The following is a 14,969-nucleotide window of genomic DNA, read 5'->3' as shown; positions in this document are numbered from 1 at the left end:
TTCTCTCTCTCCGCCCTTCTACCCGCCCCGTCCCTCTAGCCCTCCCCCCATTTCTCTCTCTCCCTCTCTATAAATAATACATACCTACATATGTAAATAAAAATTAGGTAAATACGCTCACATAAACAAAGATGTGTATGAGAATTGGGAAATTTTAGGAGATAATTTCAGGAGTCTTTTTGTTAATGTGAAAGTTAAATATAGAAAAAAGACAAGATCTCATTAATTAACCTAGCAATTTTGTTCCCTAAATGAAAGCATAATTTCTTCTCTAAGAAGCATTTTGTAGCCCAACAGACACAACTTTGTTGAACTACACAGACCTAGTGGTGTAGGTGACCAGCCTATGGGTATTCAGCCCATAATGAGACTTATACTCCCATGAATAGCACACTCTTCTCTAATGAACTGAGTTGCAATGATCCGTAAAGTGGGATAGCTGTTTTCCTTTCAATGCTTGACTTCTAACAGAAATATCCTTAAAAATTTCTTCCTGATTTTATACTTTTATATTTATAAACTTTATATATTTGTGTATAATTTATATTTATGGGCATATGTTATCTATTTATAAATTACATATAATTATATATTGATAGAGTTATTATAATATTAAATTATAATATAGTTAAATATATTGCATATATTTACATATATATATAAGACAAAAGATCAATGCAGCATTGTATGTAATAGCAAAGATTGGAAACCAATCTATGTTTAATACAGGGTAAGATTAAATAACTTACAGTATATCCATATGATAAAATAGTTTGCAGAGGGCGCCTGAGTGGCTCAGTTGGTTAAGCGACTGCCTTCGGCTCAGGTCATGATCCTGGAGTCCCCGGATCGAGTCCCGCATCGGGCTCCCTGCTCAGCAGGGAGTCTGCCTCTCCCTCTGACCTTCTTCCCTCTCATGTTCTCTCTCTACCATTCTCTCTCTCTCTCAATAAATAAATAAAAAATCTTTAAAAAAATTAAAAAAAAATAAAAAAATAGTTTGCAGAATTGGAAAAACACATTTCTACAAATTCAGGAAGTACTTCTAGATGTGTATTACATGAAAAAATAAGGTACAGAACAGGATCTCATTCGTATTTAAAATACACAAAAGCGTTAGCAGTTTTTAATTTATGAAAGTAGAATTTCTGAAGTGAAATTTCACCTTAATCTCATTTTCTGTGCTTTTCAGATATTTTTGGAACTCTCAGGTTCAGAACTAAGGTTTTCAGCAGATATCACCTTAGAAAATTCATCAATGTAATTTTCCACAGAAATTTTTTCATGCAGGGGTGCCTAGGTGGCTCATTGAGCATCCAGTTCTTGGTTTTGGCTCAGGTCATGATCTCAGGGTTGTGAGATGGAGTCCCGTGTTGGGCTCCACGCTCAGCAGGGAGTCTGCTTGAGATTCTCTCTCTCCTTCTCTCTTTGCCCCTCCCCCGTTCACACTCACTCTTTCTCTTTCTCTCTCTCTCAAATAAATAAATAAATAAATCTTTACAAAAAATTTTTTTCATGCAGATATTAAGATATTTTACACCATGAAGCTTTTTACATTTCTACAGAATATCGATACTCACATTCAGTGTTCATTTTTTTCATGGTCAATTCTATCTTGTTTATTGAGCCACAAATCAGCATTTCCCCTATTTGGAAAGCTTAGCACCATTTTATGTTTTATATGTTTATTGGTAATTTGCTTTTAGTCTTCATAGTCTGGTTTATTTTTCTTGGCTCTCTCAATCCAAAGTTTGACTTTCCTCAGGGATTTTGTTCCTTTCTTTCTTTCCTTCTTTCCTTCTTTCCTTCTTTCCTTCTTTCCTTCTTTCTTTCTTTCTTTCTTTCTTTCTTTCTTTCTTTCTTTCTTTCAGATTTTAGTTATTTAAGAGAGAGAATTGCATGAGTGGAGAGAGGGGCAGAGGGATAAGCAGACTCCCCACTGAGTGGGGAGCCTGGTGTGGGGTTCCATCTCACATGGAACAGAGATCATAACCTGAGCCGAAGTCAGACGCTTAACTGACTGAGCCACCCAGGAACCCCTCCATTATTTCTTTGATTCCTGTTTCTTCTCTAATGATTTTTTTGCTCCTTCAGGAATGGCCTTAAGATTTGATTTATGCTTGTTTTAAATTACTAAAAGAACAATTAAAGACCACCATATTATTTCATAGTTTGGGGCTGCAATGAAATTCTATTGTGTTAAGTACTTTCAATTTTTAAGTATTCTACTCATTAGGTAAATATATTTACATTATTTGAACTCAGGGCCAAAATAGAGAAAGAATCCTGTTAAGAGACAGGTGGAAAACATATCTTATTCATATTTAAATTGAAATTCCACTGTTTTCTAGATCTTGGCATATATTTATAGAATGTCATATTGACCAAATATTTTTCTTGGGCCATTTTTTCCTCCTAAAGTTACCTGGAGTCCTATCATGGAATTCAGCATCTTGAAATGTGATAATATTGCTTTACAGGCCTGTCTTTTTTCTCCAGATTATAATTTTTTGAGGAAGAGATCATATTTTCTTTTTTTATTTTCTTATTTTATTTTATTTTCTTAGCCATGTGACTTTTTTTAGTTTTTTTTAATTTTATTTTATTATGTTATGTTAATCACCATACATTACATCATTAGTTTTTGATGTAGTGTTCCATGATTCATTGTTTGCGTATAACACCCAGTGCTCCATTCAGTATGTGCCCTCCTTAATACGCATCACCAGGCTAACCCATCCCCCCCTCCCCTCTAGAACCCTCAGTTTGTTTCTCAGAGTCCATAATCTCTCATGGTTCATCTCCCCCTCTGATTCCGCCCCCCTTCATTTTTCCCTTCCTACTATCTTTTTTTTTTTTAAACATATAATGTATTATTTGTTTCAGAGGTACAGGTCTGTGATTCAACAGTCTTACACAATTCACAGTGCTCATCATAGCACGTACCCTTCCCAAGAGAGACCATATTTTAATTATCTTCCAAACACAGGAAGCTCAGACATCATTAGCACTTTTATTTTTGTGAAAACTGAACCAAATTGAATTCCCTAACTGGCAACCACTTGAAATGAATAATGTGAGTATTGTTTGACAGTGCTAAATATAAAATGGTCAAAGACATTCTCCTATTTCTAGTTTATATGTTTGTGTGTGTGTGTGTGTGTGTGTGTGTGTATGTGTGTAGTTTTCTTTATTTCATCTTCTCTATTGAATGTTGCAAATGAGTAAAAAGTACTGGCATAAGCAAAAACCCAGTAAAATAATTCATGGAAAATTACATCCATTTTTGCAATTTCTTCACAGACCATTGATCACATTAGTAGTTTATATCAAAGTCAAATGGCTTCCTATGATGAATATCAACCTAAATAAAGAGGTAAACTGAGGCAAACTCAAATAACCAGAAATGGAGTTTATTCAGGAATAGTAGAGAAATTGCAATTTGGGAAACACAAACTATAGCAAACTACAGGCAGATTTGTTTGAAGGTTTGGGGTGAACTATATTTTTGGGAAAGGAGTGCAGAGAAGGGGGAAGTCCAACCAGAGTCCAAGCAGTAAGTTCATTGCTTTTGGGATGGGGAAAGATTCTTGGTGGATGTTCATTGGTGGGAAAATAAGTTCCCATATTCTGAAAGCCAGGCATTTTACAGGGGAACCGGTCTCTCATTTCTTGAGTTTCATTTGCCTGATGGTGTATGTTTGATATTCTCCATTCCATATTCTATGGTTACATTTTAGATTCAAATCCTTTCCACAGTGAGTAAAAAAGATTTAAGGTATTTCAGTCAGAACAAGACTTTATTACTTAAGTATTAGATCATTGCAATTTTCCTGAATAAATGAGTAAATAAGAGATTGATGAGTGATGAATGAAAGTAGTTCCTGTTTAAACTTTACTGATACTTTTTAGTTCATTTTCCTCATTGTCCAAGGCTTTGTAAATCATCTGTAAATATTTTAAAACTTCAGTTTTCAGTTATCTTGAATATCCCTATTTCATATTAATTATGAATAATTATTTTACTTGCTACTACAAAATTAAAATACATGTACTAGTTATGAATCATAGTCAATGGATTTATGTATTGCAAGAAATATTTCTGTACTTCGTTTAAATTGACTGGGTATACTCCAAGCCTCTGTTGTGTTTGACTGTAGATATTCAGTCTCAGTTTTGATTAGTCTTGCCCCTGCCCTGGGATTATACAAAGGTCCTAGGTACTCACATGTCATGAAAACATTTGAGAGTCACCATGAGGCATTAGGGCAATTGTCACATCTATGTGGTCCTTTCTGTTTTGGCATACCTTCTGGGCCACAGTGAGGCTTGGAGAAGATTTTTATGCCTCTGTTATGCTGTGGGATCCAGTCTTTCAAGACGCAGTACCCAGACATTTCTTCCATGGTACAGTCACCTCCAGGGGATGCTACTACAAGAAAGGAGATGGCTCTGAATGACCTCTGTTACCTTCCAGGAAACATCTCTCCCCACAATCCCCAAAGCTTTTTTCCTCCTTACAGGCACCCAGTGTCATCTCTTTATTGAGGTTAATTTTTTGTTTTTGCTTTTTTAAGATGGGGTGGAGCCAGAGACTAAAGGCAGTTTTAGCTTTCTGCTTTGGAGAAATTCAGGCAAGAATAGAGAAGTACAAACCAAAAGGAAGAGTTCTTAAAATACATAACGCCATCATATTTAAGAGGCATTTATGATACTCCATCACTCATACTTCTCTTTTACAAACTAAACCTTTTCTCTTTTACAAACTAAACCCAGAATGGATGAGATAATCTAGTTTCCATCATATTTTGCACAAAATGTCTGTAATTAAGATTTATAACTGATACATATAATTTAATTTTGCAGTGGCAAATAAAATAATTAGCTATTTAAAAAAACACAGTTGATGTCAATATAATCCACATACTCAAACTTTATGCTCCAGCAATCTGAATATTCCCTAGTCTGAGTTTGGATTTTTATTGTTGGCGATAGGGCTATATTAAAGGGTTAAGCAGGAGAGGGAGTCTGGGAGAAGAAGGCAATGATCAGGAGATTTGTATTTGGAAAAGTTACTCTGGCAGTCGTGTAAAAGATTGAGGCTAGAGGAAGAGAGATCAGAAGGAGACTGGAAGATAAGAAGTTATGGTATTAGTCTAGGACAAAGGTAATAGTGTCCTGATTTAGGAGAATGGCAGAAGGGATTAGAAGGAGGCTTGATTAACAGAGCTCCTTTGAAGATGGGAATTAATACAACATAGCGACAGATAGTGTCTCCCCACTGTTTTGATGCTACACAAGCCAATGAAAAACCCGAAGCAAGGTGAAGCCTGACAATGACCATGAAAGCAAGATCAGCCTTGGTTTCTTGTGAGTGTGAAGCTGCCAAACAGATCCCAAATTGTCTAGGTTTGGAGTTAAAAGAATGTTTAACATCAGAGAAATACCCTTCTATCTTGTCTGAACCATTGTCATTTTTACCTTCTGTTTTATGTCAGTAAATTTAATTCTAATATAATATATTCTCCTACAGTCTTATTTTTATTGAGGTAAAATTTGCCTATAGGAAATGCATGAATGTTCATTGTACAATTCAGTGAGTATTCTGGGTATCTATTTTTGGCCACAACCATTCTAAAACTTAGTGGCTTAAATAATTTTTAAAAAATCAACTCTCATGGTCCTGGAGTTGATTATACACAATTGGGTAACTCTCATCTGGGGTCTGTCCTGTGATTTCAGTTCGATATCAACTGAGGCTCTAGTCATCCAAAGGCTTTGCTGGGCTGGACGTCCATGGCTCACTCATGTGGCTGGCAGTTGCTGCTTGCTGTCACCTGGGGCCTGGCTGGGTACTCAGCTCGAGTATCAACCAGAGCTCTTGTGCATGGCTTTCCATGTGATGTTGGCCTCCCATGGTGGTGGCTGGACTCTGAGACAACATCCTTAGGAGGCCTAGAAGGAAACAGCAAGGCTTTTTTATGGTCTAGTTTCATTGTGCCACAGTCTTGCTTCTGTCACATCCTGTCAGTCCAACAAGTCACTAAGTTAGGCCCAGATTCATGGGGAGAGTAAATTAGACTCCATCTCTCTTGAGGGGTGACAAGGCTACCCTGCAGAACAACATATAGTATGGGAGATATTGCTGTATCATTTTGAAAAAATGTGGTCTGCTACATTGAGTTTTGGTACATATTCATGCTCGTGGTAGCACCTTCAATATCTAACATTTCCATCTGTGCCTTCCATTCAGTCTCCAGCCCCAAGTCTCATCCTCCCATAGATCATCGCTATGGAATAGCTTTGCCTGTTCTTAAACTTCATGTATTTGGAATCGTATAATTTGTACACTTTTGTGTTTGGCTTCTTTTACTCAATGTATTTTTGGTGCATGTAGCAGTAGTTTGCTTTTTATTACTGAGAAGAATCCTATTAAATATATTTTTATATGCAATGTTTTTATTATCATTTAATTCTAAGTATTTTTTTTTAAGATTTTATTTATTTGAGAGAGAGAGAAAGCAGGAGAGGGGGAAGGGTCAGAGGGAGAAGCAGGCTTCCCGCTGAGCAGGGAGCCCGATTCGGGGCTTGATCCCAGGACCCTGGGATCATGACCTGAGCCAAAGGCAGATGCTTAACCGACTGAGCCCACCCAGGTGCCCCTACAAAGTTGTTTTTAAAGACAGGAGCCAAAAGCTTGTGTTAGTCATCTTTAGTGGCATTGAATTACATATCACTACTTTTTTTTAATACTGTTTATTCAGAAATCTTTTTTTAATTGGATGTAATCTATTTTTTTAAAGCTTTTATTTATTTATTTGATGGAGAGAGAGAGCACAAGCAGGGGGAGCAGCAGGGAGAGGGAGAAGCAGCCTCCCGCTGAGCAGAGAGCCCGATGTGGGGCTCGATCCCAGGACCCTGGGATCATGACCTGAGCCAAAGGCAGACGATCAACTGACTGAGCCACCCAGGCGCCCCTGGATGTAATCTGTTTTTGTATGTGCAGATTCTTCTGAGATTTTTATGTATTTTTCAAATAAATATACTGTCCCTCTTTTCCCACATTTATACTTTTTTCTTTTTCTTTCTTTCTTTTTTTCTTGGCTAGGACTGCTTATAAAATGTTGAATTAAGTCAGAAGAATATGAATATCCTTTATATTGTTCTTGGCTTCTCAGATAAAGCTTCTAAAATTTTGTTGTTAATTTCATGTTTCTTTTAGTTTTTTTAGGTAGCTTTAATTAAATTAAGGAAAACTGAGATCCCTAGCTTGCAGAGGTTTTTTTTTTTAATTTTTTTGTTTTTATAATCATGAATGAATACTGGATTTAATTAATTAATCCTTGGTGTACATAAAAATATTTTCTACTTTTTGGTCTTAAGTTCATCAATGTTGTGGTCTATGATAATAGATTTTTATAATATTAAATCATCGTTGCTCTTCTAGACTAATTCTCAGTTGTAATGAATTATTTTTTATTGACATTGCTAGATTTGGTTTCCTTGTGTTTTATTTAGAATTTTTGCAGCTATGTTAATAGGTGAGAGTTTCCTGTAAATTTATTTTTCCATAATGATTCAAATCCTATAACCTTGAGTGGTTTAGAAATTTATCTCTTTTGCATAGGATCTGCTAATATTGTTGAAACTCTAAAAAGGCATAAAAATAATAAAATTATGGAAAACTTTAGGAAGGTGTTCTGGGGAGAAAGAATGAGCATAATAATAAAAGAAAATGACAAGCTAATTTAAATAATTATATTAACAGTTTTAAAAGCAGTTTTTGTTTAAGTGTTCTGTTTATTCTTTTGGTTATCATAAAATATTATGATATATGTCTGTTTTGGAGTTGATTAAATGATTAGAGAGAATCTGATATATATCATATCATATTTATTTGTCTATCTATATGATATTATATATGGTAGCCCTGTGACTTTTAATTAAATACTGAGAAGAAATTGATTAAGTCTATTTAAGTGTGAATCAATACTCTAAAAAATGTTATTATATAAAACTTTAATCATGCAGAAAAGTTGGGAGATTAGAAGTTAATCCCCATTTACTTTTAGCTCAGATTTAACAATTATCAGTTAAGTTCATACATTGTGATGTATTAATTATATAATATTTTTATGTCTGAATTATTTATTACTTGATGCATTTCTATGATTAATTAGAGGAATATTATACAAAGAACAAATAGTAAGTAATGAGTATCACTCTTCATTTGGATAGTAATGACTCATTTGCAGGAGATACTATTGTTATTATTATTATTTTGAACAATTAGCTTTTTTATTTTAATTTTCCATTACATCTAATAATCAATATTAAAAAAATACATTTGCTGTATTTATGAAGGTATCAATGAATTGTATATTAGTTTCCTATGGTTGCTGTAACAAATTACCACAAACTTGGTGGCATAAAATTCATTTTCTCACAGTTCTGGAAGCCAGAAGTCCAAAATCAGTTTCACTAGGCAGAAATCAAGGTATTGGCAGAGCTGCACTTCCTCCAGAGGCTCTGGGGAAAAATCTGTTCCTTGCTTCATTCAGCTTCTGTGGCTACCAGCATTCCTTCATTTGTGGCCACCTCGCCAGATACTGTTATAATCCCTATTTATAGATCAGGAAACTGAGGTACCTGACAGTTAAGTGATTTGCACAGTGACCGAGATGTAATCTGTGCTGATGTGAGAATTGAAAGCAAGCTATCCCCGCTACACCATACAGAAATGTGAGAAGGAGACCTCACAGAAGTAGGCAGAGATAAGCCAAGGGTGGAGTGTCATGATAAATGAAAAAAGAAGACACTTATTTCTAGAAGGGATGGTAGGCCGAATCAGTTACTACGGTGGGATCAGGCGAGATCAGTAACTGAAATCTTCATGGAATTGTTTACCTGGAAATCGTTGTCAGCCTTGGGAAGATGATCTCAGTGCTGGCACAACAGAAACTAGATTCCAGATACTGGATGTTCTGCACTGGAATAAATTTAAGAGTAGATGCAATTTAATATAAAAATCATTTCTGATAGAAGTAAAGGGTGAAACCACACTTTTTGTCCACTTCAGATAAATATGCAAAGTAAATCTGTGGAATTTATTTAAATTATAACTATCCCTGGAAAGTGGTAGAGAAAATGTGAGTTATTGTAGACCATCCTCTGTGGTGGAGTGCTGTATAAATCAAGAAAATTAGAGCAAATGAAGAGGTGGGTCTAAGAAGTAATTGCTGTCAAAAATAATGATTTTTTTTTTTTACCTCTCATTTCAGTATTTGAGGGAAGACTTTACTTAAAAAGGAGAGCAATCCAATCTTTAAGATCATTTTTATTCACTTAAGATTTTGTTTTCATTTCAATCCACAAATTCAGTCAGCACCATATGTTTTGGGTACTATAGAGAATATAAGGGTATTTAAATCTTAAAGATCTATTTAACTTATAAAAAAGCTCATTTTAAAATTTACATCATGTTTTGCTGATTCAGGAAAAATGTCTATTTCTTGACATGATATAAAAGTGAAATAATCCAATTTAATAAGTCACCATTCTAATCTCTTTATACTTAATGATTGATTTCTCAGCAAAATAAAAGAAATGTGTCTTGTATGTGATAGCAGAGAAATAAAAATTCTTGTCGTCATTTTACTTGTTTTAAGGTGGTGTTACTAAAGAGCTTAATATAATTCCCTCTGTCTGCCCCTTTTTATACAATTCACCAGTCAGCATCCCTGATGTAACTGTCCTGAGAAGGAATAAAATGGTACAAATGATTACCCTAGTAGGTTTTAATAAATGGTTCAACAAAACTTTTTATCAAATATTGTGGTAGAACCTTGGCGTGATGGCTCCACTAATCATTAGTATATGTGACTCCAGTTACATTAAAACAATGCAAAAAGGCCCTACTCTACATACAATAATAATAATAATAATAACAACACAAATTCCTTGTTGATAGCTTCAGGGTTTGGATTCTACTTGAGAAATTGATGAAATATCTATGTCTGTATCTATATCCTTTTTTTTTTTTAAGTAGTCTCCATGCCCAGTGTGTAGCCCAATGGGGGGCTTGAACTCATGACCCTAAGATCAACAGTCAGATGCTTAACCAACTTGGCCACCCAGGCACCCCTTAATGAAGAATAGTCTTACGAAAAAAATAAAAATTTTGTTAAAGTTGATAACATTTTTATTTTTTTATTTTTTTAAGATTTTATTTATTTATTTGAGAGAGAGAGAATGAGAGATAGAGAGCACAAGAGGGAAGAGGGTCCGAGGGAGCCCGATGTGGGACTCGATCCCGGGACTCCAGGATCATGACCTGAGCCGAAGGCAGTCGCTTAACCAACTGAGCTACCCAGGTGCCCAGTTGATAACATTTTTAGATTCTCTATTTTGAGGTATCTTTGGGGGAGAGGGGAGTCATTTTAAACCTTGTTTTCTTTGTTTATTTACCCCACTGAGGATTTAATTCTAACATCTCAATGGGAAACATTTTTGAAGACATTCATCTTTTCTTTTGGGAAACTTGAGATTATTTGGTTGTTGTTTTTTTTACTCTTAGTCAAAAGCAATCCTAACTAATAAAATACACTGGTGAGTCAACTGTCTTTATTCTATATCACATTGCTATTCAAATAGTATTTGAATAACAAACTATTGTTGGTTAAGCACTAGCACTGTTACTTTCAAGATTCGTACTCCCAAGATAAGGCAGAAATAGAGAGGAAGCTTGTAGAAACTTCTACAGCAACTTGACATTTTCCACCCATTCAATCTGGGGGAGTCTCATCAACAGGGTATTGTGGAACTTGCATGTTGAGTAGATGGTGCAAATACTTAACACTAGTACCAGCAGATGAGCAGGATCTTTGGAAAATAGCTTCAATGATTAGTTCAAACAGTCTCTAACTTCTTGAAATCTCAAAAAATATGACTGACTGTAGTCAGCCCTATAAAATATATCACTAAATGGCTAAGAGCTCTAGGTTGGTACATCTAACACATGCACACAAAGACCAGTTTGCTTTCCATTCAATTTCCCTTCAGTTATTTTTCTTCCTAGGTTGCCTGTATTTTTTTCTTTTCTATTCATTTGTAATGAAATTTTTAAAAGTAATTTAGAGTATGTCTGACTCAAATTCGTATTTCTAAACTCTATTTCTGAAATATGTTTTAAGAATTGTAGGTTTCTTTTTTCTTCTTTTGAAGACTTTGTCTTAGTGTAATTAAACATCTTATCTTCATAATTTTGTGTGACTCACAATAAATACTTGTCAAACATAATAGCAACAGTAAATTTGCAACATTTGTTACCATATTTATCAAATTAACTCTTTCACTATCCCTATGTCTTTATTATTGTTGTTTGATGCTTATATGTACTTTATTTCCATCATTAATGATTGTTTGTAATTATTTTCCTGAGTTCCTTTTAAGGTAGAAATATCCGATGTGAATCCAGTGTGGTGATGTTCACTGTTAAAAATTAAACTCTTGAATATATTAGTCCGGTTTGGGAATAACTTATATTGTATATTAAAATTAGGGTCACTCTAAAGGACATCCCTATATATAGCCCACTATAGCTGCTGCCTTAAAAATACATTTATTTTATATTTTAAGGGATATAGATTATTAGAAGCAGACCTTGCTATAACCAATGGCAAGAGATAAGAATGCTTTGTGTTTATAATCCATTTTGTACTGGATATTTTCCCATTGGCCTTCCAGATCCATTTTCCATCCTTCTCCAGTCTGCCTTATACCTTCTCTGGCTTCTAGTTTGGCTTAGCTAATGGGAAGGGCAGGCAGGTGATTGGAGTGGAGAGCAGGAGAGTGAGATCAAAGTTCCTGTTCTCCGGCCTCCCTCTTAGCAGGCAACCTCAGATGGGCTGCAGGTCTAGACCAAAGGCCAAAGTTTTTTATTAAACACCACTTTCCTACAGCTTTTCTTTCTGGGTCCTTCTTTCCCCCGGCTCCAAGAGTGGTGGGCTCACCCCCTTCTTCCAGACCCTGAGAACGGCACCATCTCAGGTTTTATTTTATTGTATTTTTTTTATTTGAATAACTCTGCCCATCTCTTTGGAATCTCTTTATTTAGTTACTCCATTTGAGTGTGCTGTGTGCTTCCTGCTAGAACCTTGATTAATGATGAGTTTTAAAAAATTACCTAGCTTAAAAATCAAGTGCAAAATAGTTCAATGTAAATCTGACTACCGATTTCATTACTTCATTTTGCTATTTAAATACTGCACTAAACAAAAATAGCGTCTTCTAGTTTTGGTCTTATACTCATAAAATGTATTCAGACATTCTTCAAAAAGAAAAAAGATCTGGATGTGAGGACAAACTGAGAAAGCATAATCTAAGTGGTAAGAAGACAGAAGACAAAAAAATTTACAAGTAATTTTAAAAAACAGAAAGCATAGTAATCTAATAATGATTACAAGCCCCCACACGAAGCTTCTTATATACCAAGCTCTATTCTATGTTCCTCTTTTTTTTTTCTTTAAGATTTTATTTATTTGTTTAACAGAGAGAGACACAGCGAGAGAGGGAACACAAGCAGGGGGAGTGGGAGAGGGAGAAGCAGGCTTCCCTGCAGAGCAGGGAGCCCGATGCGGGGCTCGATCCCAGGACCCTGGGATTCATGACCTGAGCCAAAGGCAGACGCAGAACGACTGAGCCACCCAGGCGCCCCCCAATCTCTATTCTAACCCACGTACATATATTGACCTATTTATTTCTTATAGCAACTCTGTAAGGAGGTACTATTCCCATTGTACAAGTGGGGAAACTGAGGCACAGAGTAGTTAAGTAAATCAGTTTAATTGTATCCTCTTAACTACTATGCCATGATGTTCTTCCAATGGTTTTGCTGATAAAACAGCTAAAGTATAATAAAGGCTAAGTATTATATGAAAAGATAAGTTTTTAATACTAACATAATAGAAAGAACATGGGTTTTCAATCCAAAGTTGGGTTTGACCCCTGGGTCTGACATTTTAAATTTAAATTTAAATTCTTCCTATTATAATTTCTTTCTTAAGCCTGGTTTTCCTTCTTGCCACCCTTTCCCCCACAAATCATAAATTTGCATATAATGTATTATTTGGTACTATAAGTGCATTTGTATTCTAACATAAAATTTAATATTTTTCTTTAGATTTATGATCTGTGAATATGCCCGTTAACAAATCACCCATGATTAATAAATTAGGAGTGATATCTTCCTCTTATCATGAAAAACTCTTGAGGTTTAAAATTCAAAATTTAAGGAAAAGAAGGAAAAATAAATCAAAGTAAGTCTGAAAAAACTTTCATTTTATTAAACTGGCAGACCCATATGCATTATAGAATTTCGAAAGTACAGAATATTATGAATAATTTCTTTAAAATCACATATAGTTCTAAAATATGTACATTTATATATATTTACTATTTTTTAAAATAAATAGATTCATAATTTGTAGTGATCATATCTTTCTAAAATTCTACACTTTGTTTAAAATAAGAATTTTTTCTATAATTATAAATGTCTGTTAAGTTGCCATAATAATCTGTGAAATGCATAAAAGAAGTATTTAATAACTACTGTATTGTGAAGCACTTTAGTTATTTCTATGTCCTTTGCTATTTCAAATTAAGCCAAAATAGAATGTCTTTCTGCATTTCAAATTATTTTCTTGGGATAAAGTTTCTAAAATGAAATTACTAGATCAAGGTTTGTTGATAATTTAAAGATTGTGTGTGATTTTAAGAAATTTTTAAAAACTTAAAAATGAGAATTATAGAATACGTAAGAAAACTTGCATGGTGACATTTGGTTACATTTGTTTCAAATATTTTTCTTTAATAAAGAATAGATCAACAGATGAATGTGAAGTTCTTTGACCGCCTGCCCTCCCAACTAAAATAATTGTGGTATATATCATTTCAGTTCATTTTTCTACTTTAATATGCATGAATATAAAATTGCATTTTCCATGTAAACATAAAAGTAATTATACCTAACTCATTTATCTGTGACTTGATTCTTTAAAAGTCAGTATTACGTTTTTAATTCAATTGATACCAATAATTATGTTTTATTATTGATAATTATTTCTTCATTCATTTTAGTGGCTGTATAGTGTTACTATTTAATGAATACTTCTTGTTTTACTTATTTTCCAAATATTTGCCAATGAATCAGTGCTATAGTGAAAATCATTATATATTTCTCTTTGTATACCTGGGTAAGTGCTTCTTTGGAGTGGGATTTTTTGTTCCTCACTTTTTGAATTTTACTTAATGCTCTTGGTCTCTGGAGTTTACATTGTCTTCACCAGTATATGAAAGTATCACCTCCCCCATCTTTGCCATCACCTGATATTGTCAGACTTCTTCATATTTGTCATTGTAATAGGCCACAAGTGGTACTTGCCTGATAACTAGTTTTTTTTTAAATCTCTGATAACTAATGAGACTCAGCATCTTTTCGTATTTGTTACCATTAGAATTACTTTTATGAGTTATCTGTTTATATATTTTCCAATTTATTTTTGTGTTTTTTCTTATCGATATTTGATATTCCTAAATATTTGTTATGAATTCTTTCAGTCTGTGGCTTGTCTTTTAACTGGTTTTTGTGATGCCTTTCATCATACAGAAGTCCTGGAAATTAATATAGTCATTATGATTTTAAGATTTTATGATTTCATTGCTGATTTTGTTCATTCAATCCATTAGTCCATTTCATTAACATACTGTGAACTATCCATTCATTCTTCTCTTGTTGGCCACTTCAATTATTTCCTGTTTACGGTTATTATGAACAATGTTTCCATGAACATTCTTGTACTGAGCATCCTAGCACATATCCTAAGGTATATACCTGGGAATGGAATTGTTGGATCATGGGATATATGCCGTATAGTGAACAGAACTTATTCTCAGTCTTTTATGATTAGTCA

General features: G+C 34.2%; 1 protein-coding gene across 10 annotated transcripts in view; it reads left to right on the top strand.

Annotated features, from left to right (window-relative positions):
- TMEM232 (transmembrane protein 232) overlaps positions 1 to 14,969 on the top strand; it is a 250,075-nt gene that overhangs the window by 12,343 nt on the left and 222,763 nt on the right. For 8 of the 10 annotated variants that reach the window (XM_073889030.1, XM_073889039.1, XM_073889019.1 and 5 more), the window contains one exon: positions 13,181 to 13,316. The exons of the other annotated variants lie outside the window; for them this stretch is intronic. In XM_073889030.1, the coding sequence (XP_073745131.1) occupies positions 13,198 to 13,316 (119 nt within the window). In that variant the 5' untranslated portion in view covers positions 13,181 to 13,197. The remainder of the gene's footprint in view (positions 1 to 13,180; positions 13,317 to 14,969) is intronic. 10 annotated transcript variants of the gene reach the window in all.

Source organism: Callorhinus ursinus, unplaced genomic scaffold (genome assembly GCF_003265705.2).
Source record: "Callorhinus ursinus isolate GAN/ISIS: 27379988/994484 unplaced genomic scaffold, GSC_fseal_2.0 scaffold3, whole genome shotgun sequence".
In the NCBI taxonomy this organism is placed as follows: Eukaryota; Metazoa; Chordata; class Mammalia; order Carnivora; family Otariidae; genus Callorhinus; species Callorhinus ursinus.
Note: the sequence above shows the minus strand (reverse complement) of the source record. Positions and strands in the feature narration are given on the sequence as shown.